The sequence below is a fragment of the Lepus europaeus genome, chromosome 22 (assembly GCF_033115175.1).
Source record: "Lepus europaeus isolate LE1 chromosome 22, mLepTim1.pri, whole genome shotgun sequence".
NCBI lineage: Eukaryota > Metazoa > Chordata > Mammalia > Lagomorpha > Leporidae > Lepus > Lepus europaeus.
The window spans coordinates 8,292,597-8,319,819 of record NC_084848.1 but is presented as its reverse complement, the minus strand read 5'-3'; the positions used below and the strand labels follow the sequence as shown (position 1 = coordinate 8,319,819).

Genomic DNA, 27,223 nt, shown 5'->3' with positions numbered 1-27,223 from the left:
GATACAATGAGGATGGCCTTAGCCCTGCCTTAACTACAGCACCAAGTGCCCACACCGGTGATTACATCATGCTCACCCAAACGATACAGGACCATCTCCTGTCTCAAAGGCAGAGAGAGTTTCCATCCACTGGTTCACTCACACCCCAAATGGCTGCAATGGCCAGGGCTGGGCCAGGCCAAAGCCATGAACCAGAAACTCCATCCAGGTCTCCCCTATGGGTGGCAGGGATTCAAGCACTTAGGCCATCATCCACATTAGCAGGGAGCTGGATCGGAAGTGGAGCAGCTGGAACTGGAACTGGCACTCCGACACGGGATGCTGGCATTGCAAGCGCTGACGTAACCCACTGCACCACACCACCAGCCCCTCCCCAGCGTCATTCTAAGGAAACTTTACTGAAAAATGATGGACAAAAGACAAACACGATTGAAAGGTCAGAAAGACAGGAAGCTGCCGGTTGCCAGGGCTCCAATCCACACATCAAGATGCTGGGCAAGCACTGGGCTTCTCCCGCGTCAGACTCCAGCTTCAGGGCAGGAGGGAAGGCTCAGCCCCCGGGCAGGAAGGGGCCCCAGGCTCTAGGGCTCAGCCTGGTTCGGCACTGGATACTGACAGTCAAAGCCTGCCCCTTGTCAGGACTGGCGGAGGACACAGGTGCTTCCCACACCTCAGCAGCAAATTTCCTGCGAGCCAGGGCACGTGTCCACCATCCTGCGTGGCGAGATGGACCCTGTGACAACGGCTGATAGGAGAACTTAGTGTCACCATCCTCGCCATTGAGAAGCCACAAGCAGCTCAAGGTTAGACCGGGCTCTGGTGAGCATTAACTCCACTCAAAGCCCAACAAATCAGTTCAGAACAGACCTCTCCCTCTAGCAGGAAACACGGGTCGTAAAACTCTGTAGCAGTAAGTCAGACCACCTGCTTAGGAAAATAATTCTCGGGCTGAAGGCCCTCCCATCACCTAGGGCGGCGGGACCGCTGAGACGAAACCTCGGCATCTACCTTCGGGCACGAAGCCCCATCACAGCCCTCTGCTGATGAGCACAGCCGGACCTCCAGGTGGTGAGGAGTGACACGGTGCAGGTGGAAGCCGACTCAAGCCCAGGCAGGTGGAGAAAGGGGGCACTGGCTTGTGTGAGGCCAGCAGCACCCGAGGGAGGAGCCGGCACACAAACCCAGGATGTCTGAGCCGGGCCCAGGCTCCTGGCTACCGCCCCCTGCGGCTGGGCCGAACTTCAATAAGCTATCACTTCCTGTGACCAGTCCAAGCAGAAGGCAGAAGGGGGATTCTCTACTGTTCTCACGAAGGAAGCCAATTCGAAGACGGTCCCATCCTCGAGTGAACACAGGCTTCCGTTCTGCCTGGGGCGCTCAGGGCAGGCGCTCTGGAGTAAAAGGTGTCGCTGTGCCGCTAACGGGGAGCCCCGGAGGTGAGGAAGGGAGGGAGTGAGGCCAGAGCTCTGGCAGAGGGGGAAAAGGATCCTGGAAGCAGGTGCACACACCCCGGGAGCAGCCGCCGGCTTCGACTCAGGCCAGGCTGAGCCGGCGCAGCCGTGCTCGGCTCGCGGTTGCACGATGCCCATCAGACCGGAGGTGACGCGGCTCTCAGGACACGAGGCGCACCTGCACGTGCCGGGACCCTAGGCCCGCTCCTCCCCTCCCCATGCCTCTGCTCTCCCTCAGCCCACAGGGTTCTCAGGGGCCTAAGGTTTACACTTCTATGAAAACAAAGCCGCCTCTGTGCGACCCGGCCCCAACACTACCTTCAGCTCTCACCTCTGACTTAAATTGACTTCAACAAAACTCTGCCAATCCACGTCACTCCTCTGTACCCTGTTACATTTTGGTTTCGTTTGGGAGACAGAGAAAACACACACACGCGCTCCCCAAATGCCTGCAACCAATCCAGTCTCCTACGTGAGTGGTAGGGACCCATCACAAACTGTCTCCCAGGGTACCCATTAGCAGGCAGCTGGAGCCAGGAGCCGGAGTTCCTGGCTTGGGCTTGGCCTGACTCCAGCTGGTGAAGCCATTTGGAGAATGAACCAGTGGATGGAAATCTGTCACTCTCTCTTTCAAATAAATATTTTTTTAAAAGTTGCCTTTTGTCCTGAAATATCTCCAAACCATAGAGCATAAATGAAGTGTAACATTTATATAACCACCGGTCCGTGAAACAAAAACCTGAAATCATAACAATGTTTAATCTTCTAAATTACCTTCATCTGTTTCTAAAGGTCTGATAATACCCGGCTTCAAGCTGTGACAGACACCCAACACAAGCATGACAGCAGCCAAACATCCGGGAGCCTAGGAGCAGATCCTGTCCTCGTGAAGATGGCGCGAGCCGGTGCACCTGTCCGGGGAACTTGAGGTTCACTGCTCTGACCTCACTGTGCATCCTACTTATGCAGACCTTCATAACCAATCAGATAATTATCAGACAGCATCTTCAATTTCCCACTGGGTAAAGACTGGCTAAGCAGATAGGAAAGAAGTTTTTTTGTTTGTTTTTATTATTTGACAGGTAGAGTTACAGACAGTGAGAGACAGACAGAGAGAAAGGTCTTTCTTCCGTTGGTTCACTCCCCAGATGGCCGCAACGGCTGGATATGTGCCGATCTGAAGCCAGGAGCCAGGAGCTTCCTCCCGGTCTCCCATGCGGGTGCTGGGCCCAAGCACTTGGGCCATCCTCCACTGCACTCCCGGGCCACAGCAGAGAGCTGGACCGAAGGAGGAGCAACCGGGACCAGAACCGGCGCCCATATGGGATGCTGGTGCCGCAGGCGGAGGATTAACCAAGTGAGCCACAACGCCAGCCCCAGATAGGAAAGAATATTAATTAACTTCTAGGAAGAGCTTTTACATGTCTTGAGAGCTCAGTGACTCCTTAAATTCCTAAGTCCTCTGGTGACTTGGTCGCCTCTTGCTATGATTCACAAGTTTCAGGGCCGAACTGGTCACTTGGCAGCCGTCTCCTGGCCCAAGGACAGTCCAGGGACGTTTTGTACACTAGTCAGCTTCTCATTGTTTCACTCTTCAGACAAACGCTACGGGGTGAATAAGCGGATCTAAGCGAAAGAAGCAAACCCACAGAACGTGACCACGCTAGCCCGGACACAAAGCCGAGGGCCCCTGTGCAGGCCTGGGCGAGTGACTGCCTGGTTCTCACCCCGGGCAGCATGAAGCCTTCCCAGGGGCAAGGTCACAGCCCTGGCGTGCCATACCCAGCAGCCTACCTCCCACGGCCCTCCCTCTCTTCCATCCTGCGGATGTGTTCCAGCCTCCTCTAGGATTCTACGCGTGCCCTTCACTTCCAAGGCGGCTTCCAAGGCACCCATGGACGGGAAGTACAGTTCACGCCACAAACCCGACCTCGGGCAGGAACAGTGTGCAGACTCCTCCCCGGGCACACTCCAGAAACTGAGTGGTCAACACAGGAGCAGCCAGAAGGGCGCTGGGGCCAGGAGCCAGCCTCCGCCCACCCCTACAAACTGCACCACCTTCCCCGCTCCGTCCCCAGACGCACTTCTGCACCCACGCTCTGGAGACTAGGAAGGACCCGGCCTGGGATGGCCACCCACGCTCTGGAGACCAGGAAGGACCCGGCCCTGGGATGGCCCCTTCCCCTCAGCCTGGGAAGCCCTGCCGGCTCCTCCCTGCCCGTCTTGGGAGGCAGAGACCGTGAGCATCTTACTAAGACCCTGGACACTGACGGCTCTCTGGTGTGAATCCAATTATTTCTTTTTTTAATGATTTATTTATTTGAAAGTCAGAGTTACAGAGAGGAGAGGCAGAGAGAAAGATCTTCCATCCGATGGTTCACTCTCCAATTGGCCGCAACAGCTGGAGCTGTGCTGATCCGAAGCCAGGAGCCAGGAGCTTCTTCTGGATCTCCCAAGCAGGTGCAGGACCTTGGGCCATCTTCTACTGCTTTCCCAAGCTATAGCAGAGAGCTGGATAGGAAGTGGAGCAGCCGGGATTCGAACCGGTGCCCATATGGGATGCCGGCCTATAGGGTGTGGCTTTACTCACTACACCACAGTGCCGGCCCCTATTTCCTTTCTTATAAAGGCCCCACTTAAAACCACCTTGCAATCATTTCTTTCTCTCTGAGAGGCAGAGGGATGCAGAGACAGAGCACCTGTTCACTGGTTCAGGCCCCAGATGCCAGCAACAGCCTCCCGGATGGAGCTGGGAGTCGGGAACTCGGTCCAGGTCCCGCACAGAGGCAACAGTGACCCAGCCGCTAGGGCTATCACCTGCTGCCCCGCAGGGTGTGCGTCAGCTGGAAGCTGGCCTGGGCAGCACTGGAACCCAGGCACTCTGGAACAGGACCCTGGCATCTGAATGGCGAGGCCACGTGCTCACGCACCCAACTCTGCTAGACAAAAACTCTGCATACTTCTGGGCGATTTGATGTGCTGATACAGAAAGACCCGATCATCTCAGATAAAATACCCACTGCACCCACAGCCCCGCGGGCTGATGCCTGCCCCCGCCTCTGCAGCACAGGCTCTGAGGATGGCAGGTGCAGCCCCGCCCTCCTCCACGTCCCTCCGCTCAGCCCGCCTCCTGCTGGACTGTCCGCCCGGCACTCAGAGCACCACCTCCCCTGGTGAGCCGCAGCTCAGGGGCGATTCCTGCAACAACTGAGGAGCAGGTGCGTCAGGAGAATGGCACTCCCAAGGCTGCAGGCACCACAAAGCCCTGCAGGGCTGTGCTTGGCGCGATTAACTCACGCACACACAGTGCCCCGCTGTCGGCAGTTTATTTTAAAAAAACCACGCCCCAGTCATCACATTTTCTCTGTCCGTCATTTTCCTTGAAGGGAGAAGTTAGCAAAACACCAGGGGTGTTATCTTTGCAGACCGACACACCCGCAGAGGGGTCCCGGACAGCGGGGATTCACAAGCTCATCAGCTTCCCAGGTCAGGCAAGGAACAGGTGACCACAGAACAGGCTCCGTTCACAGCGAGAGCGGGAGACAGCACTGAATCGTTACAACACAGCGCTGTAAACAGGTTCCTAACAGAATATTCTCAGCCCGAACACCAGACGAACGGAACCCAGCCACGGCCTGCCAGCCGGCAGAGGGGGTGCAGGAGAGGCCCCGACGGCGAGGGCCGCGCGGCTAAGGCTTCTCGGGCAGCGAGTCCCTGCGGGGCGGCGGCGCCCGGGCCCTCACTTGGAGTCCTGGTCTTTGTCTTCGTCCAGCAGGGCGGAGCGGATCCCCAGCTTCTTCAGCTCCTCCACCAGGTCCCCGTTCTGGTGCATCTGCAGGAGGATGTCGCAGCCCCCCACAAACTCGCCGTTGAGGTACACCTGCGGGATGGTGGGCCAGTTGGAGTAGTCCTTGATGCCTGCGGGAGGACATCCAAGCGTTAGTCCAAGGTCGCATCCGGGCTTCACACAGACCTCTACCCAGCGCCCCTCCTCTTCTGCTTTCCGTCTCCGGGACAGCAACGTGGCTGCTACCTGAGGGTCAGTCCCAGAGACACACGGCCAGGGTTTAAGTTCCCATCACAGACCACGAGACCTCAGACGGGACACGTGACCACGGGCAAGTCACGTGCCCTCGTCCTCCCTTTCCCCCTCCTCTCCAAGGCGTCCGTGAGCTCTCAGCACACAGGAACCACGCGGCGTGTGTGTCACCAGCGCTGTGTGTGGAGGCCTGGCTCAGCAGACTCGGGAGACAGGTGGCGCATTCCGACAGCACAGGCCAAGCACAGCAGCAAACGCGCTTCCCTGCTAACGGGACAGACTGCTCTTTCCTACCATCTCCCTTCACAAGTCAACATGAACGCACCTGCACAGACATTCGCCAATGAAGGCTGTGCTGCCTGTGTGAAAGCACGAGGTCAACGGCAACGGCACGACTCATAACTCATCTGCACAGATCACACGGAGGGGACTACGGAGCTACTTTTAACTGGCCAAACCGAGCACATAAACAAATCAGTAGTGATTTTTTGCAAATTAAAATACAAAATGTGTTCCCTATATCTAGCACTTCTTAGCAAACATTTTCCAAATAAAATGACCAAGCGGACTTTCAGTATCACAAGTAACAGCCCCGAGATAGAAGTCACCTGCTCTCAAGAGCTGGTGTCTTCTACACACAGTGGGTCTGCTCTGAACAGCGGCGTCAGCCTGGGCGCCGGCGCCTTATCTCTGCTCTGCACACCTCACCCATGCTCCCCACCCCACCCCCCACCACGGGCCTGGGAAAGCCGCTCTGAGGTCTCGGGTCCCCAGGAAAGGGTCAGCGCCTCTCATCATCAGGACTTCTCTCCAGGACCAAGCGTGTGGACACACCTGCGCGCCCTGATGGACTCGGGCTCCTGGCCATTCTGATGGTGGGCGTCAGAGACGAAGGACTCGCACGTGCGCTGTGGACCAGGTGTAAACGTGACCCTCACTCAGTCTGTGGGCACTGACTGCACTGAGGTCACTTACGAAGTGGCTTCTTTAACCTCCTCAGCTTCCGTCAATACCTTTCACACACGAGCCACTACGTGTACGTCGGGTGTTTTTCAACTACTAAGACACTGTGCTAATTCTCCTAGGACAGTAAAGTTCTACCAATTTTTTTTTTTTTTGACAGGCAGAGTGGACAGTAAGAGAGAGACAGAGAGAAAGGTCTTCCTTTTGCCGTTGGTTCACCCTCCAATGGCCGCCGCGGTAGGCGCACTGCGGCAGGCGCACCGCGCGGTTCCGATGGCAGGAGCCAGGTGCTTATCCTGGTCTCCCATGGGGTGCAGGGCCCAAGCACTTGGACCATCCTCCACTGCACTCCCGGGCCATAGCAGAGAGCTGCCCTGGAAGAGGGGCAACCGGGACAGAATCTGGCACCCCGACCGGGACTAGAACCCGGGGTGCCGGCGCCGCTAGGTGGAGGATTAGCCTATTGAGCTGCGGCGCTGGCCCCTGTGAGTGCCTTCAATTCTGACACATACCACAAATGAAGACAGATTTGCGGCCTGGGCCGGGCAGGTGACAGAGCAGTTACGACGCCACTCATCCCATCCTGGGTTCAAGTCCTGGCTCCCCTTCCATCTTCCCACCAACCTGCGCCCTGGGGCTGGCAGATGAGCTCAGGTGTGGGGCTCCTGCCACCCACGCGGGCGACCTCAACCGGGCGCCCAGTCCTTGGCCCTGGCCTGGCCCTGCCCTGGCTGTCGCAGACCTTTGGGGAGTAAACCAGTGGATAGAAGATTCTCTCCCTCTCTCTCTCTCTCTCTCTGCCTTTAAAATAAATAAAATACATTTTAAAAGTCTAAAAAAATAAATTTCTGCCTGAGGGCCACCAAAACTACATGTTTAATCCTAAAAGGTAAAAAACAATTTTTTTTTAAAATTTAAATCTTTGTTGTAGAAGGGTGAATCTGTCCGTCACTTTTACGATCTTGCCTCATTCACGAAACTTTGCTGTACTGCAGACCCCACAGCCTGACTGTGAGCTGGGAGTACAGCACCGAGCCCTCGCCCCACGGCCACCGGCACCAGGAGCCTGCAGACCACACAGGATTCCAGAGAGCCCGCATCACCCGACACGCACAGCCCTGTGGGAACGAAGCCACCCCTTCACACCACTCCTCCTAACACACACGTGCCACAGTGAATGTCAGTGCCTGCCGGATAGCACCCGCGCGCCCACCGGCGGACGGGGCTCGGGGGGAAGTGCACCTGCCACCTTCGTGTTCCCAGGAATGCGCAGCCAAAGCGCTGGCTCCTTTCTTCAAAACCACGCGATTTGCCGTTTTAAAGAAATCTGATCAAAAGTTTAAACTGCTTACGGAAATACCCAATTGTTTCCTACAGAGTGAAGTGAGAAACTTCTGGAAGGAAAAAAAAGACCCTTGTTCACAAGCTGAACAATTAAAAGGAACCCTGTGGACTCTCAATGACTGTATCAACAAGGTTAATTTCTCCCACACACAGCTCTCAAAAGCTGCACTTACTATGACAGTTCTTACAAATATCACCAGAAATAACTCAGAATCAGAGACCAACTCCCAACATTCAGGAAATCATAGCCCAGGACAGAGTTCGATGATAATCCTATTACCTACGACAGACAGGGTTCAGTCTGGGACAGAACAGGTTAACTGCTGTTATGTAACAGAGAAACACGAGGAGCCAGGGGTCAGGAGACTCTTGCAAAATCAGTTACACAAACATTACTGCTCCACCAAAAAAAAATTATCAGTATTCCAATGTCCTGAGCCAGCAAAGGCAGGGCAGACGCACTTCCAAACCCCTCCAGAACCTGCCAGAGGCCCTTTCAAAACGCCGCCCTTCAGAGCGCTGGACTTTGCTCCTGGTCTGGACCCTGGACTGTGCAAGCGCAGCAGCCACGGCTTCCTCTCTCCTGGGGGAATTTCACCACAGGGCCTCCATCCAGCTCGGCTCACTGGGCTCTGTGGCCCCGCACAGGGCAGGTCACCACCACAGTCATCTGGGCCCTCCCTAGCCTCGAGAATGGCGTCAGGCCCGAGACACCCTGAGCCGGACGCAGTGGCCAGGCTGGCTACCCCACGGGAGGAGCACGGCTCGCTGGCAGGGCAGGCAGGCCCGCTTGCTGGCTTGTGAACACGGCGCAGACGGCCTCAGCTTCCCCGTCTGTCAAGTGGGAGCGGCACTCTGTCTCACAGGCTTGGAGACATAACAGGGAAAGGAACTAAGCTCCCAGCACAGCGCCAGGGACCCTGTGCACCCCCCTCCCCATCACTGAACTCCATCCCACCCCAACGGAAACACTTTCCTGAGAAACACGGAGAAAAAATACAGGACAAATACTAGCAAGAATATCATTTACTGAGCTAAGGGCTACTCTTTCAGTGTCTTCCACAAATAACCTTATTTAATCTTCGCAAAGAGCCCACAAGGCAGGTACAGCTGTCCCTAGGCTATAGATGAGGGGAATCAGAGCAGCTGAGTCACCCAAGTCCCGCGCGGTGGAGCCAGGCTCTACACCCGGCACCGCCGCCCACAGCGGCCCGGCACTGCACCTGCACCTGCCCAGCACGCTGCCTGACTTCTCTAACGTCTGTTAGTCATTTTTCAAAGTTTACCTGATTGACTTGAAAAGCAGAGTTTCAGAGAGAGACAAAGATCTTCCACCTGCTGGTTCACTCTCCAAATGGCCACAACGGCCAGAGCTGGGCCAGACTGAAGTCAGCAGCCTGGAGCTCCATCTGAGTCTCCCACGTGGGTGGCAGGGGCCCAGGCGTTTGGCCGTCTTCTGCTGCTTTCCCAGGCTCATAGCAGGGAGCTGGATCAGAAGTGGAGCCGCCAGGACTCCAACCAGTGCTCACATGGAATGCCAGTGTCGCCGGTGGCGGCCTGACCACGACACCAGCGTGACCACAACACTCGCACCAAACGTATTTTTGTGATTCTGCCATGTTAGATAAACCTAGTTCTAGTACCTTTTAATCCCAATTTTGTTTGCTATCACATCACTGAACTACTTTATCCAGTCTGCTACTAAGCAACCCAGACCTCCTCCTGTCAGTTTTCCACCCTTCCAGCAACACTGCAGAGAGCATCCTCCCGTGGCCCTTACATGGCCAGCGTCATCTCTAGCAATGGCAGCAAACCGCGGCCTGCGGGCCAGATCTGATCCACTTCCGGTTTTGTAAATAAAGTTTTATCAGAAGCCAGCAACACTCATTCTCCATGTACTGCCCCGACCACTTTCACACAATGGTGGCGCTGAGCATGTGCGGCCCACAAAGCCCTTTCTTACGGAGGAAGTGAGCCCCTCCCACTCCAGACTGCACTTCTGTGGGTGAGGCCGCTGGGTCTGGGCTCTGTCCGCCTCTGGCTTGGTGCTGACACTCGTGGGACATGTGGGTATCACCCTACACTCTCACGAGACAGCCACAGACAAGCACCACACAACTTATTGTCCGACTTCTAGTGGTAGCCAACTGACGGGTGTTGTATTTACCGTTGTCTTAAATGTGCGGATACTGGAGACGCTGGGCACATTCTCAATGTGGAAAACGGCTGTTTATTCCACAAATATTTGAGTCTCCGCTCCACCACGCTGTTCCTAACGCAAGGAAAACAACGGTGATCTGGCAAGCACACATTTAAACTGCGTGTGTTTTTCAGAGCGAGGGGAGAGCTGGCCACAGGCTGAAGGCTGGCTGCAAGCTTGCTCTGCGCAGAGGCTCCCTGGCCTGGACGGCAAACGGCGAAGCATGGACGGCACGCTCACAGCTGGGTCACAGCGGTGTGCTCTGGCCTGCCCCTGGCCTCTGGCTCTCTGCTGTGTGACTGCAGATAGAAGGGGAGGGCAAGAGGCCTCGCCCACTCCCCGTGCCTCAGTGCCTGGCACTCACAGGCAGCCCCTTCCCCGCCTGGGCCCGTTCGGACCTTGCCTTCACTGGGGCAGGAAGAGAGAATTCCACAGGTGCCTCACCCCTGCGGCGGGCAGCGGGCGGCGGGCAGCGGGTGGCGGGTGGCGATCCTGGGGCTGGGGCAGGCGCACAAACCCATCTTTGGCAAAAGCGAGCACCGGACAGCCTGTCACTCGCCTCGGTAAACTCGAAGGTGTACACAGCACAGGGGAGTCTTAGGGCTCAAAGCCGCTGCCCGGCTAAGCTCAGGGCCGCTCTGGGCCGGGCTCCCACCTCCCGTCCCAGTGGGACTGGCGGCCTGCCCTCACCTTCACTTTCCCCGGCAGCAGCAGGCGTGTGTGTTACGGCCCACGGGTACAGACACACGTGTCAACCACATACCAGCGAATGAAACTCAGTGGTCAAGAGATTTTTTAAGTACAGATTTGTATTTTTTAAATGCTTGTTTATTTTCATGAAAAGCAAAGTAAGAGTGAGCAAGAAGAGAGAGAGGAGAAAGATCTTCACTCCCCAAATACCTGCAGCATTCAGGGCTGGGCCAGGCCGAAGCCAGGAGCCAGGAGCTCCATCCGGGTCTCCAAGCACTTGAGCCACCATCTGATGCCTCCCAGGCACATCAGCAGGGAGCTGGATCAGCAGCAGAGTGGCCAGGACTCGAAGCAGCGCTGTTAAGAGGCAGGTGTCCCAGGCAACAGCTTGACCCACCGTTCAGCCCCCTCATCTCCATAATCAGCGATTTCAGGGCTGAACTCCTGTTGCTGCTCTTTGTCAGAAGCCAGACATGGGGCCAGCACTGTGGTGTAGCGGGTGAGGCCTGCAGTGCCGGCATCCCATAGGGGCGCCGGTTCTAGTCCTGGCTGCTCTACTTCTGATGCAGCTCTCTGCTGTGGCCTGGGAAAGCAGAAGATGGCCTAAGTCCCTGCACTCGCATGGGAGACCTGGAAGAAGCTCCTGGCTCCTGGCTTTCGATTGGCACAGCTCCGGCCGTTGTGGCCATCTGGGGGAGTGAACTAGTGGATGTAAGACTTCTTTCTCTCCCTGTGCCTCTCTGTAACTCTGCCTTTCAATAAAATAGATAAATCATTAAAAAATAAAATAAAAAAAAAGAAGCCAGACATATAAGATAGAAGACAGAAACACAAATGCTAACAGAAACACAAATGCTAACAGTAAACACAAATGATAAACAGTAAACACAAATGCTAACAGAAACACAAATGCTAACAGTAAACACAAATGATAAACAGTAAACAACCCGAGTTCTGCTTCTACTTGCAATTCCGCGGCCATAATCCAGGACAGTCCATGTCCAGTGACATTCAACAGAACATGAGCTTAGAAACCGAAGACCCTCAGAACTTTATGTGAAGCGAGATGTCAACCACACAACTTGTCGGCACTTGGCCGGGCACCAGGTGGGGCCCAGCCGACAGCAGAGCACAGCAGAGCGGTCACTCCCTTCTTATCTTGCAGGCAGGCAGCTGCCTGTGAATGAAGACCACAGAGCCAGCCGCCAGCCCCTGATAAAGCCCAGGGCCTTGCACTGGCTGCATTCCAGGGGACAAGAAGGCAGAGGGGTCGCCAGCACGTGCACGGTACTGTAGCCGGCATTGTACAACCAGCAATGCTAACCTGCTTCTCCACGCACGGTACTGTAGCCGGCATTGTACAACCAGCAATGCTAACCTGCTTCTCCACGCACGGTACTGTAGCCGGCATTGTACAACCAGCAATGCTAACCTGCTTCTCCACGCACGGTACTGTAGCCGGCATTGTACAACCAGCAATGCTAACCTGCTTCTCCACGCACGGTACTGTAGCCGGCATTGTACAACCAGCAATGCCACCCTGCTTCTCCACGCACGGTACTGTAGCCGGCACTATACAACCAGCAATGCTAACCTGCTTCTCCACGCACGGTACTGTAGCCGGCACTGTACAACCAGCAATGCTAACCTGCTTCTCCACGCACGGTACTGTAGCCGGCACTGTACAACCAGCAATGCTAACCTGCTTCTCCAAGCACGGTACTGTAGCCGGCACTGTACAACCAGCAATGCTAACCTGCTTCTCCACGCACGGTACTGTAGCCGGCATTGTACAACCAGCAATGCTAACCTGCTTCTCCACGCACAGTACTGTAGCCGGCATTGTACAACCAGCAATGCTAACCTGCTTCTCCACGCACGGTACTACTGTAGCCTGTATAATACCACCAGTAACGTTAACCTAATTCTCCACGCACGGTACTACAGCCTGCATTAGACAGCCAGCAATGCTAACCTGCTTCTCCACGCCTCCACCCAGGGCGCCTCCTAGGCACCACCCCGCAAACCAGCAGTGACAGCAGACGCAGGATCGGCTGTCACCAGGAGTTCTGTAAGGAGTAGACAGGTGGGGGAAGAAGTTTGAGAGCCAGCACGTGCCAACAGTGAAACAGCTACCTGTGCCACGTGAAGACGCCATGCACTCATGGAATCCGTACTCTCCTCCTCATGAAACCCAACGTTGCCGAGTCGGGCCTTCGTATCCTCATTTTATGGAAAAGGCGACCTGAGGACGTACAGCCGACTGGCCAGAGCAGGAGGGCCACCACGGCCCTTCCACACACCAGCCTGCCTCGGCACGGCACAGAACGGCCATGGCCAGTCGTGGCTGTCCCCATGCAGAACCGGGGGCCACCATTTAGCAAGCTGGACAAGAGCCCTGGGCTTGGGAGAGGCAGGGTCTCGGTCCCGAGTCCCCAGCTGGAGCACAAGGTCCCCTGGGCCCCTGGCCGACACCAAGCTGGACGTAAGAGACGCCCCGGCGGGTGGGGGCAGCCTGTGGCACAGCAGGTTAAGTTCTGCCGCGACTTGTGGTGCCAGGGGCGTCCTGTACCAGGGCACCCACTGGAGTCCCGGCTGCTCAGCTTCCAACCCCGCTCCCTGCTCATGGGCCTCGGAAGACGGTGGAAGATGGCCCTAGCACGTGGGTCCCTGAGGCCCAAGTGGGAGACCCGGGAGGAGCTCCTGGCTCCTGGCTTCGGCCTGGCCAGCCCTGGCTGTTGTACCCACCTAGGGGAGTGAACCAACAGATGGAAAAATCCCTCTGTCAATCAAATAAATAAATCTTTTCCTAAATGCTGTCTATCAGCACCCCCGACCCCCCCCCCCCCACACGGTGAAATCCACAGCCCCGCTGCACCTGCCCCCGGCCCCCCGGGCTCCAGGCTGGGGGCAGCGAGTTCACGGGGGCCAGGAGTTCCCTGCTGCGCCCCTCTCCATAACCCTCCAAGGCCAAGCTCCCGAACGTCTGAGCGCCTGAAACCTAAGGTTAGGTCCCCCCACCCCCTCGGACCTCAACTAAGACCCCCCAACCCCGCAGCCAGCCCTCTCCTGCCACATCAACACGGTGGCCCCTGACACCTGCGCCTCGGACGAGGGCCGCTGGGTCGTCTCCCCGCTCTCCAACCCCAAAGCGCCCACCTCGGCCTCAGGTCCGGCTCTGCTCCACCCCCAGCCGTGCGGGGCGCGGAGCCGCGCTGCTGACCACCGTCCTCGGGCCCTGCAGGCCGAGCCCCCGGGACGCAGCCACTGCCCAAGCCCAGACCCCAAGCCCGCGGGACCCGGCTCGAGGCAACCACGCGCCCACCCCAAACCCTCGGAGCCGCACCGGTCCGCCCGGCCCGCGGGCCTGACCTTGCCGGAGGTCGGGGTCGTCCAGCACGTTGTAGGCCGCGTAGTCGCGGACGCCGTGCAGCCGCAGGATCTGCACCACGGCGTTACTGAAGCCGCACTGGGGCTGCTCCGGCGTCCCCTTGAGGAAGACCACCACCTTGTCTTTCTTCACCAGCGCATCCAGGTGCTCCGTGGAGCCGCCGCCGCCCGCGCCCGAGCCCGCCGTCCGCACGCCCGGACTCCACAGGCCTCCGCCGCGCCCCCAGCGCAGCAGAGCCGCCGCCGCCCGGCCCAGGGACCCACTCATGCCCGCACCCTCGCCGGAGCCCTAGAAGGCTCGGGACCTCGGAGAAGCACCGGCAGCTGCCCCGGGCTCGCGGCGGAGGGCCCGCCTCCCGCAGCCTCTCATTGGGCCTGCGCCGAACTGTTCTCTGTCATTGGGCAATACTGGCCCGCAATTACTTGATTCAACCAATCATGTGAGTCGTCCAGCTCCGGCAGGTGGGAGGTGGTCCTTACGCTGGAATAGCATCCTGCTACCTTACAATTGGCCGTCGGCAACCTCTTTGCCGCTTGATTGGAGAGCGTGGATGTCCATCAGGGCCATGCTGCCCGGCAACAGAGGCAAAGCGAAGGGGAAGACGTCCTTTCTCCTGAGAATGGGCGGGACCAGCTGGGGTACTGGGGACTGCTGGGAAAGACGCTGGGCGGGGCTTCGCCCGGCGCCTGGCACTCTGGGATAGGGTCACTTCCAGATGAAGGTTCTGCTTCCGGTGTCGGCCGTGGTGGGTTGCCATGACGGTACGGCGGGCCGGCTCGCGGCGCGGGTGTCCGGGAAGGTAGAGGGGTAGCGCCGGCCGGCATCTTCGTCGCTCCCGCATAAATGGCCGCCCTCGCGAGCGGCCGGAGGGCGGCGGCCGAGGAGCTGGGCCAACCCGGGCCGGAGACTCGGGCCGCGGCGCCGCTGGCCTTGCAGGCCGCTTGAGCGCTTGGGCCCCGGCTCGGGCAGCGTTTGCCGAGAAGGTAGCCGTTTCCCGGGCCCACAGCGTGCGGGGCGCGGGGCGCGCTCGGGTTGGCGGGAGGGGGCCGCGGCTGCAGCCTGGGCGCCGCGCGGGGTCGGAGGTCCCCAGCGCGCACCAGGCTTGCAGACACAGCATAGCCCGGAGGGAGCTGAGGCATGGCCGCCCCAGAGCCGGCGGCTCCGTGTGCAATTTCCCTCCGATACTCCTGGCTGCTGTTGCCACGGGGATGATGGCTGTGCCGTGTCATCGTCGATCCGCCAACAGTGAGAGAAGCCTTGCAGTCGCGATATTGTTTGGCAGACCGAGGGGTTTCTGTCGGACACTAAGTGCTGCTACAAACGACTTGAAGTTGCGGGGGCGACGAGTCTGGGTGCTTCGGGAGTGCTTGCGTTTAAAACCAGAGCGGCAGCCCGTGTCGGCCAGGCGGTCTTGCGGGGAACCTGTCGGCGCGGACTGGAGCCTGGTGGGCCGTCCACCTCCGGGGGCTCCTGGGTGTGCACTGCTGCGTTGGGGGGTGCCCTGGGTGTCCACTGCTGTATTGGGGGGGTGCCCTGGGTGTCCACTGCTACACTGGGGGGTGCCCTGGGTGTCCACTGCTGCGTGGGGGGTGCCCTGGGTGTCCACTGCTGTATTGGGGGGGGGCCCTGGGTGTCCACTGCTGTATTGGGGGGGTGCCCTGGGTGTCCACTGCTGCGTTGGGGGGTGCCCTGGGTGTCCACTGCTGTATTTGGGGGGTGCCCTGGGTGTTCACTGCTGCATGGGGGGTGCTCTGGGTGTCCACTGCTGCGTGGGGGGTGCCCTAGGTGTCCACTGCTGCATGGGGGGTGCCCTGGGTGTCCACTGCTGCATGGGGGGTGCTCTGGATGTCCACTGCTGCGTGGGGGGTGCCCTAGGTGTCCACTGCTGCATGGGGGGGGTGCCCTGGGTGTCCACTGCTGCATGGGGGGTGCTCTGGATGTCCACTGCTGCGTGGGGGGTGCCCTGGGTGTCCGCTGCTGCGTGGGGGGTGCCCTGGGTGTCCACTGCTGCGTGAGGGGTGCCCTGGGTGTCCATTGCTGTATTGGGAGGGTGCCCTGGGTGTCCACTGCTGTATTGGGGGGGGGTGCTCTGGATGTCCACTGCTGTATTGGGGGGTGCCCTGGGTATCCACTGCTGCATGGGGGGTGCCCTCTGCTGCGTTGAGGGGTGCCCTGGGTGTCCACTGCTGCACTGGGGGGTGCCCTGGGTGTCCACTACTGCATGGTGGTGCTCTGGATGTCCACTGCTGCACTGGGGGGTGCCCTGGGGTGTCCACTGCTGCAAGGGGGGGTGCCCTGGGTGTCCACTGCTGCACTGGGGGGTGCCCTGGGTGTCCACTGCTGCATGGGAGGTGCGTGCTGATTCCATATGAGGCCTGTGAGTGCTGCGGTTCTTAGAAGACTCTCTCTGTGTTTCAGATTCGGGATTCCAGGCGTGGTCTACGGAAGCGATGCAGAACTTGGCGTGCCGCGGTTAGGGCAGAAGCCCGGCACCTGGTGCACCTAGCAGGAGGACCCATGAGTCCCTTCCAGAAGTCTCTGACTCCTGCTGAGGTCACAGCGAGTGGCTGCTTGCTTGTCTAATGAATCCTGGCAGTTTTCCCCTGAAAGCCTGGCTCGGTTCTTGCCGACCGTGGGTCAGGCCGCGCTCGTGTTGCCTGGGCGTGGGAGAAGGGTTTGCACAGGGGCGTTCTGAGGACCCAGGCCCAGGCCAGCGGTGATGGAGAGTGGCGCGTCCTGCCGTCGTCCCCTGGTCGTCAGATGTTTGTGCTGCTGGGAACCCAGCTGTCGTTAGAGATGAGCACTGAGAGGAAACCTGTGTTTTCAGAGTTGCAGGGGAGGCGCAGCGTTTGGGAGGCTGTGATGCTGTGAGAGGAGGGTAAATGGAGGGGAGCCCGGGCGCTGCGCCCCTGCCTTGCCCACGGGGGTGGAGCCACCAGGCTCAGCGAGGTGTTGGTGTGTGTCTGACACCACTCTCGGAGGACGCGTCAGCCATCAGTGGCCTTAAAGCAGAGAGGGAAGCAGCTGTGTGGGTCCTGCCGCCCACTGCACTTCTCACCCACTTCCTGCCGCCGCACGCCCCAGGGGACAACCGGTGATGGCCAGACACTTGAGGGCCTGCCGCCCGCGTGGGAGACCTCGGTAGAGTTCCAAGCTCTGGGCTTCCGCCGGCCAAGCCTGGCAATGGCAGGCATTTAGGGAGTGAACCAGCTGATGGGAGATCCACCTCTGCCTTTCAGATTGAAAAGGAATGAAAACAAACCTGGGAAATGTGACGGCCTCTTCCTCTGTCTCAGTCCCACATGAAGTGAGCTGGAGTCGGGGATTTTTTTTAAGGGATGTATTTATTTGAAATGCAGAGAGCAGAGAGGGAGCTGCAGACCTCCCGTTCCCAGGTTCACTGCCCACACGCCTGCAACAGCCGGGAGCCCAGGGTCGGGGCCTCCTGCCTCCCGGGTGCATCAGCAGGAAGCCGGGTCGGAAGTGCAGAGTCACTGTACGTCCCAAGCGGCAGCTCAGCCTCCAGCACGTGGCGCCCACCCGAAGTGCACGGCCAGTGCCGGGTCCTTGTGTGCTCAGCAATGACCGGTTTTAGAAGATGGGAGGGGTTTCACAGTGTGTGCCACGGAAGTGCCAGGCAGCCTGGGCTGAACTTGGGGTGGAGCCACCAAACATCACCGAGCTAAAATAGCATCTGGGACCCAGAATCCCACTGACCAGGGTGGAACCCAAAACCTTTCTCTGACGCGCTTAGCTGTTACCCAGTAATTCTGGAGTGTCACTGCTAGGCTGGAATTAACGTGCCAGCACCAGGGAGGAGCCAGGCAGAGCCCTGTCTGGGCGGAGCCTCTCGCCGGGACAGAGTGCCCTTTGCACTGGGACTCCTCTGCCCCTGGGAGTGGCCCACATCACGACCACTCAGACTGGGGTCCTGTCCTCCGTGGCCCTCAGGGTGAAGTGGGGAGCTAGAGGTGCGGGTGGCTCAGTCTGGCATGGACCCTGGGATGGGGTAAGTGTCAGCACTTGGGTGTCACAGAACGTGACCGGGCCCCGTGACCACCGCCAGCTGTTCAGGAGCTCTTTGCTGCCCGGGTTTTTGGCCTTTCCTGTGTTCCACTTCCTGGCCGCCACGTTTTCAGAAATCTGTACTGGTAATAAAATGGTGGCGTCTTATCGGGGCACCATCTCGAGCCCCGGGTGCCACCTTGGGCTCTGGCCCAGCCACCACCTTGCGCGATGGGCTGGGCCTCTCCAGGACCCAGCCTGGCCTACCAGGGGTCAGCTGACCAAATGGCCCAACCACGGCAGCAACCCCACCCCCACCCTGATGGGATTCGCTGCTCCCACTTCTACCTCTGCAAAGCTATGATGAGACCTATTTTCTCTGCCCTCTGCCTCCAGCCTGTCGGGTTCCCCGCCACCCGACAATAAACCTTTTCCCTTATTCCGGTGTTGGGTGTGTTTTGGGTGGCCTCCCCTGCTCGGGGGCGCAGGTGTGTCTTCGCATGTGTGTTGTACGTCTTGTTCAAGCAGTGTTTTCGTACGTGAATTCGCGGGACCCTACGTGAGCCCTCGGGTGGCAGCTCTCACGCCTTGGTCTCCGTTCTGTCTCGCGTTCACTCACAACATCCGGGGGACAGCCTCGCTCTGTGAGTTTCTCCAGAATTGAAGACCTTTGTGGCCTCTGCTGTCCGTGCCTGTAGATGTTCTGGGCAGAGAGTGACTTTTTTATGCTCTGTGAATTAAAATGGCAGCAACTTCAATGCAAAGATCCAATGTAAAAAGTCTCATCCTAGCTTTTCACTCCCTGTGTTCTGTGTCCTCAGGCTTCTAAAGTTTACTTTACTGCACGGATAGAAGCCCAAGTCCTGCCTCTTACAAGGTAGTATCACAGCAGCTAAGGTGCCGCTTGGGACACCTGCAGCCCAAGGTGGAGTTCCAGGGCTCCAGTCCTGACTCCTGCTGACGTACGTCCCGAGTCACCTTGGTCCCTGCCACCACCTGGGAGACCTGGATTAAGTTCCTGGGCTCCTAGCTTTGGGCAGGCCCAGCCCTTGGCCTTGTGGGCATTTGGAGAGTGGATCAGTGGGTAGACGAATCTCCCTCTGCTTCTAATTAAGAAAAGTTAAAATTTAAAAAATAAAATATGAAATGGTAACTACAAACATTACATTAAAAAAGCTTTTGATTAAAGGCGATGAATTGTTGGCTTTCCCTCTACCCACTGTTTAACGAGTGACTTTAAATTTTGTGTTTGTTCCTTTCTGTACAGCAGGTGGGTTCTGTAACTCAAACTGTTACCTTCCAGCTAGAGTGAAAACCAGGGAGCCAGTTGGGAAGGTGTTCCTGCCGGGGGAGTGCTGGCCTCCGCGTGTCACCGAGCCTGCAGCCAGAACGCGGGGGAGCCTGCGTGGTTGTGCAGGTGGATCGCAGGCCGTGGCTGGTCTCTGATGGGTCAGGTCTCACTCTGAGCCTTGATCATTTCACGCCTGCGGAGAGAAAGCTGGCCAGCACGGGACCCACTGCTGCCACGGACGTCTCAGCTGGGAAGAAAGGGGATTTCACCCCGTAAGACTTTTAAGTTTGTTTCTTCTTTTATGGCGGAAAAGCCCAAAAACCTCATTTGTTAATTCTAAGCTTCATACTTTGAAAATGTAGCCCAGGGAGATAGGAAATGCCTAGCAAGTGTCGGAGTTTTAAAGAGTTCTAATAAAATGCTACTGTCAGTCAGTTGTGTTCTGTTAACATAAGTGGAAGGGGGGCTGCTCTGTCCCATGCCCCTCCCTTGGAAGCCTGGGTGACCGAGCGAGAAGGTGCCGCAGGCCGCCTCCCTCTGTGGACGGGTGCTGGAGCGGCCACGGCCCCGCGGCTCTGTGCCAGCCAGCGCAGGGGGGGCCCTGCGCCTCGTCTACCTCCAGCCGTGCGGCTGTGGCCCCAGGGCTGCCTGGGGCAGGGCCCATGCCATCCTCTCACTGCTCGTATTTGTCACCTTCCCGTCATTTCTGCTCTCAGAGAAGTGCGTGGCCTTTCTGTAAACGAGTCTGCCTTCCCCAGCCGGGCAGGCAGGGGGCGCTAGTCCTTGCTCCTCCGCAGCCCCGCGGCCCTCCTGTGATCACCCACACTATCTGGGAATGAGTCCCTGTGTGCTCAGAGCTGCACCCGGCCCGTATCTTAGGGCGGTTCCCTGGGGTTCTCCACACCAAGGCCGCAACAGATTAGAAGCGTGCGTTTAAAAGGCTGACTGAAAGCAGGAGGAATGGGGCTGGTCAGCGAGAGACGAAAAAACAAGAACCAGAAATTCCGGGGTTTCCTCTTTGCAAGCAGCGGCACTCTGGGAACAAGCGGCCTCCGTGCGGCGCCGTCCTGCGTCCGAAACCCAGAGGCCCCCAAATCACCCACATGGCGCCGCAAGTCGGGAATTCCACAGCTGGCCTCACGTGGGCACAGGCAAAACCGGCACGTTGGAAGTACCGCCCCAGATGACCTCCAGGTTGCCTTGTGAGGTGGGTATGAAACATGTACTAGGTTTAGTCTTGGGTCCTGTCCCTAAGCTGCCGCGCTGTACGCACACAGATATTCCCAGATCGGGAACTCTGCGGGTCCCGTTTGGCATAAGGTGGTTCGGGCTAGGCTTGCAGGCCCCGAGAAGCCGGAGTTCCACATGTGCTGGGTAAGAAGTCCTGGGGACGTGCAGTGTGTTCGGGACTAGAATGAGACCTACACACACCCACAGTTTAAAGGGGTCATGTTAAAAAAATTAAACTTCAGAGGAAGCCTTCATCCATTATAAGATAAGGAGTATGTGTCTTCTTTGTTTATTTGAAAGACAACCTTTGGGGCTGGCGCTGTGGCGCAGCGAGTTAAAGCCCTTGCCTGAAGCACCGGCATCCTATATGGACGCCAGTTCAAGTCCTGGCTGCTCCACTTCTAATGCAGCTCTCTGCTGTGGCCTGGGAAAGCAGTAGAAGATGGCGCAAGTCCTTGGTCCCCTGCAGTCACATGGGAGACCCGGAAGAAGCTCCTGGCTCCTGGCTTAGGATTGGCACAGCTCTAGCCATTGCAGCCAACCAGGGAGGGAACCAGCAGGTGAAAGACCTCTCTCTGTCTCCACCTCTCTCTCTCTTTTTTTTTTTTTTTTTTTTTCTTTGACAGAGTGGATAGAGAGAGAGAAAGGTCTTCCTTTTTGCTGTTGGTTCACCCTCCAGTGGCTGCTGCGGCCAGCGCATCTCGCTGATCTGAAGCCAGGAGCCAGGTGCTTCTCCTGGTCTCCCATGCAGGTGCAGGGCCCAAGGACTTGGGCCATAGCAGAGAGCTGGCCTGGAAGAGGGGCAACCGGGATAGAATCCGGCGCCCCAACCGGGACAAGAACCCGGTGTGCCAGCGCCGCAAGGCGGAGGATTAGCCTGTTAAGCCACGGCGCCGGCCCGTAACTCTTTCAAATAAAATAAAAATCTTAAAAAAAAAATCTTCCATCCAGTGGCTCACTCCCCAAATGCCTACAACAGCCAGGGCTGGGCCACACTGAAGCCGGGAGCCTGGGACTCCATCCAGGTCTCCCATGTGGGTGGCAGGGACCCAAACACTTGAGCCGTCGCCTGCTGCCTCCCAGAGTGTGCATTAGCAGGAAGCTGGACCAGAAGCAGGAGAGGCAGCACTGTCGTGTGGGGCGTGGACATCCCCCGTGGCACCCTTAGCCACTGTCCCAGCCCCTGCCTGGGTTTCATTCTGTGGCCAGGTGTCTTAGCTCTGTTTCTGGCACTCAGTGTATGTCTAGTACATAATTCTGGAATAAAGACCACGTAACACGGTAAAGCACCCAGGACAGGCTCACCAAATCCCGAACTGTGTGAAACTCGTCCCGTGGACCGCAGATGCCACAAGCTCCGTGCCAACAGGGTCCAGGTGGAGCAGGAGGAACCCCTGCCTCATCCCAAGGACCTCACAGCCTTGTGATGGGCACAGGGTAGGAGCCACGCAGTCCTGCAAGGGGTGGGGAGCTTGAGTGCTCCTCTGGATGACAGAAGGTTCCGGAAGGCGTGCAGGCTGCAGCGCTCCGGAGAGATGACGGGGCAGGAAGGGGGAGCTGGGTGGGAGGCAGGCCAGTGGGGAGACTGCGGCAAGGCTGGAGGGGGAAGGGCATGTGGGCCCTGCTCAAGAGGGGGCCGGGCAGCCCTCTGGGATGGCTGAGTGCAGGGAGAGGCTTGGGCCTGTCACCAGGGGACTTACCCCGGAGGAAGGAGGGCTGCCGAGGCAAGGCCCTGGGTCACTTCTGGGCACTCGGACTCCCTAGGTTCTGAGGGACATCTGGGCCATCGGGTGACGTATCTAAGATACCAGGACCAGGATCTTGATTGTTGTCTGGGGTCTGGATTGGTCCAGGGAGAGCGAGAGCAACAGGAGGGCAGGGGAGAAACCCTGGGAGCGTCCATAGTCAGGGAGGGCAGGGCCTGGGGAGGATGAGGAGGGGGAGGAAGGAGAACCCCTTCAGAGCCGCAGAGAGGCGGCGGTGGGGCTGCCAGGGCTGCGGGCTGAAGTGGGCAGTGTTCCCTGGCCGTGTGCTCTTCAAACCCCCCCGGGGGCTCCGAGATGGGAAGGAGCTGGGCCGGGGGGGTTGTCCAGTGCCCGCTGCAAGCGAGCCTCTGTCGTCACAGTCACTGCCATCTGTGACCTGCGCAGACAGCGTCCCGCCGGTTGGCCAAACTCACCCGGGACACAAACACACCGCCCCTCTGCACGGTGAGACAGCCAGGAGCTCCGAAGCCGAGAACCGGTCCCACGGGCCTGGAGCTGGCAGAGACCTCTGAGATGCCCGGAAGTGCGTGCCGCCCTCCCCACCCCCTCCCCCATCTCTGGGGTCGCTTCTGTCTGCTGGGGGCGGCTCTCTTCTGCACACGGGCTCTCAGGACTCAAGCCCCTGGCAGCCTCGGCCGGTGCTCCCGCACTGCAGATGAAAGCTGCTTTCCCCGCGCGTTACTGGAGCCAGCTGCTTGCCGCAAGACTCGGGTTGTGTGGAGCTGGGCCCCGGCAGCAAAGCCAGCGTCTGTTCGGGAAGTGTCCTCGCCCGCAAGAAGCCCCACCAAGGGGCGGGCCTTTGGCCTCAATGGTGGAGCCATGTGACGGCCACAAGGGAGACCTGGATGGAGTGCCAAGGTCCTGGCTGTGGAGGGCATTAGGGGAGTGAACCAGCAGGCAGCAGAGCTGGCGCCCCCGCCCCCCCTCCCATTCTCACAGACACGGGAACCCACTTGGCATTTACAAGTCCCTTACTGGGAAAAGTGTGGACTTCCCCAAAGACTGGACCGCCAGCCACTCATCTGGGGATGGGATGATGTCCCCACTGGGTTCCGCTGCCCTGAGGCTTGTGCCACAGCCATGCCTGTCGGCAGGCTTCCCCCCGGGGAATTCTGCCTAGCACACAGCCTCTAAGGGCATCACGTGTCCAGAGCGGCCACGCCCCTCCACGGCAAGCACACCGGCGGAGTTCAAAAGCCATGTCTCCAGGGAGCACAAAAGGCAAAGGCTGCCTGCTCCTCCCTCCGAGCCCTGCTCACCTGCAGCCGCGTCCTGGCTTGGCCTCTGTCCTGAGCCCTGCCGAGGTCATCTGCAGCCACTGAGCCTCACGGGTGCAGCTCGCTTGCTCGCTCTTACTCTACGGATCCCCATGTCGGCTCCTAGGGAAGACGGAGCAGGTGTGGGCCCATTTGCGGGATGTGGAGGCGAGAGGCAGGGACACGCAGAGCCCAGAGAGACGCCCCACCAGCAGGCTTTGATCCAGCGAGCCTTGCTCTGCCAGCCACCCCAGGGCTGGAAACAGACATTATGAAAGCTGCATTTCAGATTTCAAAACAAAAACAAACGGGCTGCAAGCCAGTCCACAGTAGGCTGTTGTTGGATCCTGAAGAATGGCGCTCGAAGGGCGCCTCGCCCCCACTGAGTGCTCACAGCCCAGGAAGTAGCCGAGCGGGCGGGGATGTGGCAATTCAGAGAACACAAAACCACATTTATCTACCGAAACGGGCACAGCCGGCCCCGTGTGTCCCGTGGTGCAGATCTAGAAACTCTGCTGTTTTCCTTGTAGCAAATGCAGATGTCCACATAGCTGGAGGCTTCAGCCCAGCTGTGTGCACACACACTCAGCCCCCTGGGGTGAGCTCCCCCTGTGGCAGCAGACACACACACTCACACACACACTCACACAGTCTCTTCTGCTGCGAACGCTGCTGCAAGGTGTTTTAGCGTTTCATCCATGACCTTGACCCAGAAAGAACTCATGTCCTGAGTTCAACAGAGCTCTGTAGGAAAACATAACCTAAGAAAGAGACTGGGAGTTAATCCTGACCTCCACTATTGCCACCAGCCACACAGAGCTGAAGGAGTTAGGAGGCTGGGTGCTGGGGCCAGACGGTGGGGTTTGAGCTCTCAATGAGTCACGTGATGGCTGTGTGCCGATGGCCGAGTTATCATCCTCCATTCCCTCATGGGCACGTGGGTAGGTGATGAGGCCACCTTGTCCGGTGGTAATGAGGGTGACGGGAGGAAGTAGGAAAGGCTATGAGCAGTGTTTGCCACATTGGAAGCCCTTAGTACATGGTAAATATACACATTTTTAAAAATAAAATTTAGAAAGGAAATTAAAGACCAACATGAATGGCGAATCTAATTAGAGCCCTCCGTCCTTAAGGCATAGCTCACTCCCTTATCTATGGCTTCTCCCGCCCCACACTTGAGTCTTCACTCCTCTCCCGCCTCTGGATCGTCCATCTGCTGGTTCCCTCCTCAAGTGGCCACACAGCCAGGGCTGGGCCAGGCCAAAGCCAGGAGCCACGAGCTTCATCCGGGTCTCCCACGTGGGTGCAGGGCCCAAGCACTTGGGCCATCTTCTGCTGCTTTCCCAGGAGTATTAGCAGGGAGCTAGATGGGAATTGGAGCAGGTGGAACTCGAACCGGTGTCCATATGGGATGCTGGCGCTTCAGGCTGTGGCTTAATCTACTACCCCACAACAGCCCCCAAAAATAATTTTTAAAAAACCTTGTCAATTGTACTTTAACATTTTTGCTAATGATAGTACTTATTTCCTGGAGTGTTATAATGACTGTTTGGTTGTGTTAAATGATGTTCTTATCTAATATTGTCAAGATCCTCATGATTTTAAAGTTGGAGGAATAACGTAGAGATGACTTTTTTTTTTTTTTTGACAGGCAGAGTGGACAATGAGAGAGAGAGACAGAGAGAAAGGTCTTCCTTTGCTGTTGGTTCACCCCCCAATGGCCGCCGCGGCCGGTGCACTGCGGCCGCCGCACCGCACTGATCCAAAGGCAGGTGCTTCTCCTGGTCTCCCATGGGGTGCAGGGCCCAAGCACTTGGGCCATCCTCCACTGCACTCCTGGGCCACAGCAGAGAGCTGGCCTGGAAGAGGGGCAACCGGGACAGCATCCGGCACCCCGACCAGGACTAGAACCTGGTGTGCCGGCGCCGCTAGGCGGAGGATTAGCCTGTTGAGCCACGGCGCCGGCTGAGATGACCTTTCCCATTTGTCTCATTGGAGAGATTTAGGAGTGACCCAGAGTCACAGAGCCAGTCAGCAGTGCCCGCGAGGGCTAGGACAGTGGTCCGAGGCGTCAGTCCTGGGTTCCCCACACCCTCTACGTTTTATTTTATGAAAGCAGCATGGTGAAACACACCCCGAGGAATATCCTGCAGGCTCAGGGCTGAGACGGCTCACTGTGGGCTGGCAGCTGCCCCGGGGGAGGCCACCAAGCCAGAGAAACGCGCAAACCAGAGAGTGAGCCACCCACCCTGGAAACACACAGAGACCTGAGTGGGCGAGAGAAGCATGGAGGACTGGCAAGCAGAAAACACATCAAGACGAAGGGGCGGAGAGCTGGGGCGAGAACCAGCTGCCCACACGGACGCCAGGCACCGCGGAACCTGGCACCCCAGCGTGAGCTTGCTCTCTGTGTTTAGCCAACAGCACTTACACAACTCACCACTAAGGGAAACCAGGCTGGAGATGCAGAAGTGGGAACGTAAATTTCCAAAACACCCATCAGGACCCTGGGCAGAGCCCCTCCTCCACATCCCCTCGCCTCAGTTTACCCATTCATACAACGAAGGACTCTGTTTGCCAGAAAGAAAGAAAAAGATTCCAGCTGGCTGAAAACATCGTGCCGGGCGGCTGTCGACGCGGGCAAGCCAAGTGCACAAGGCACACGGCAGTGTTTCCCCTGGCTCCTTAGCCGGGCCCTGCTTCCGCCAGAGTGGAGGCGGGGATGCCGGCAGCAGGGACGCGTCCTGGGGAAAGGGCCGTAAACACGCTGCTTCTCCGGAGTCGTTTTGTGCATTCGCAAACAGCCCGGCTGCCAAGTGAGTCAGAATTTCCGAATGAACGTGGCGGCATCGGTTCAGAGCCCTGCTGTGGTTCCCTCTCTGCTTCTGGAAGGGGGGCCTCGGGCGGGGCTTCCTGTGCTCAGTTCCAGGAAGGAGAGGGGCTCTTCCCTGGCCCCGTTCTCTCTTGCCCGCCCTTCGCAGCTACGTTAAGGATGCTGAAGCGTCCCTAGCGCCTCACCGGCTTGCAAGTGCCCTGTCCTCCCCGCGCTGCCTGCTCAGCCCTTTCTCCTTACGACTTTGACCGTCGTCAAATAAACATAAGGTCGTGGTTTGGATGGGAAGTTTATGAAAAGTCCATGCAGCCAAAAAATTAATAATAATAAGCATCTACTAATATCTGCTCGGGATTTTGCGGTTTGTCAAATATTTTCTCCCGTTTTCTTGCTATTCCCAGCTAACAGGTGAGAAAAGTAATGTTTGGAAAGCTCACACAGCCTGCCAAGGTCCACTCCAATAGATAAGCAGCAACGCCTGGCCTGGGATTTGAGTCTCTCCACTGTTCTGAGCTTGGGGTCCGTACTATGGCAGCGGGGGGAGGGACAGGTCATCTCTGCCCTGTGCTACCCTGTCCTGGACACAGGACCCCTGTACCGTGGCCTCCTGGGAGGTGGTAGTCTGTGCCTCACTCTCCTCCGTAGTCCCAGGCACTAGCACATAGTAGGTGCTCAGGAAAGGTTTGGTGAAAGCCCGTATTGCTGTGTGCCAGAAACCATGGTGATCACCCCCTACCAGAGCCACCGTAGAACAGCCACGTAAG

At 58.1% G+C, this 27,223-nt stretch overlaps 1 protein-coding gene and 1 non-coding gene across 2 annotated transcripts; one reads left to right on the top strand and one right to left on the bottom strand.

Moving 5' to 3' along the window:
- Nucleotides 1–4,762: 4,762 nt before the first annotated feature.
- Nucleotides 4,763–14,435, bottom strand: GLRX5 (glutaredoxin 5). The gene is made up of 2 exons (XM_062181219.1): nt 14,060–14,435; nt 4,763–5,369 (listed from the first exon to the last, which is right to left on the bottom strand). Exons 1-2 carry the CDS (start codon nt 14,343–14,345, stop codon nt 5,191–5,193), a joined length of 465 nt encoding a protein of 154 aa, XP_062037203.1. The 5' UTR covers nt 14,346–14,435; the 3' UTR covers nt 4,763–5,190.
- Nucleotides 14,436–15,127: 692 nt separating this feature from the next.
- LOC133751765 (small Cajal body-specific RNA 13) lies at nt 15,128–15,400 on the top strand. Its single transcript, XR_009864860.1, has one exon. It is a non-coding gene; the product is annotated as a small Cajal body-specific RNA 13 (non-coding RNA).
- The last annotated feature ends 11,823 nt before the right edge of the window (nt 15,401–27,223 follow it).

Bases quoted from the DNA above. Each gene is read 5' to 3' on its own strand.
- GLRX5 (XM_062181219.1), bottom strand. From the start codon at position 14,345: ATGAGTGGGTCCCTGGGCCGGGCGGCGGCGGCTCTGCTGCGCTGGGGG. The intron at 5,370-14,059 runs GTCAGGCCCGCG...GTCCTCCCGCAG, and splicing joins CGACCCCGACCTCCGGCAAG to GCATCAAGGACTACTCCAAC.